Source organism: Apaloderma vittatum, unplaced genomic scaffold (genome assembly GCF_000703405.1).
Source record: "Apaloderma vittatum isolate BGI_N311 unplaced genomic scaffold, ASM70340v1 scaffold15967, whole genome shotgun sequence".
In the NCBI taxonomy this organism is placed as follows: domain Eukaryota; kingdom Metazoa; phylum Chordata; class Aves; order Trogoniformes; family Trogonidae; genus Apaloderma; species Apaloderma vittatum.
In genome coordinates, this window is record NW_009726846.1 from 12,024 (window position 1) to 12,453 (window position 430).

At 47.7% G+C, this 430-nt stretch overlaps 1 protein-coding gene across 1 annotated transcript in view; it reads right to left on the reverse strand.

The window, feature by feature from the left end:
* Positions 1–430, reverse strand: part of MAU2 (MAU2 sister chromatid cohesion factor) — a gene marked incomplete at its 5' end in the record, with an annotated part of 13,287 nt that overhangs the window by 5,440 nt on the left and 7,417 nt on the right. The window contains one exon of the mRNA XM_009873453.1: positions 267–332. Coding sequence (XP_009871755.1) covers positions 267–332 — 66 coding nt within the window. The remainder of the gene's footprint in view (positions 1–266; positions 333–430) is intronic.

The window sequence follows — 430 nt, forward strand, 5'->3', positions numbered from 1 at the left end:
AGGTTGGACGAGGCCTCGAGCAACCTGGTCCCACGGCAGGGAGGTTGGATTAGACGATCTCTAAGGTCCCTTCCAACCTAAGCCATTCGAGGATTCGGTATCTGATATTTCGCTATTAATAAATCCTCCTGACCTGAACTGTGATCAGCACAGGAGAAAAGAAATTAATAAGTTAACACTAATATAGATGATCTCCAGGTTTCCCTCCCAACCTCAACTGTTCACTGACCCACACCCCAGCGAATACTTTGGCAGGAAGATCTTACCCTCAGTGCCGTAGTAAACTGTGCTTCCGCGTTGTCCATGCAGTTAACAGAAATGCAGTAGAGCCCCTGGAGGAGACAGGATATTTCTAAGGCAACGCATAAGGCAATTCGAGCAAGCCAAGAACACGCACAAAGCAACAAGGAATCTCAGGATGTCAGCAGGA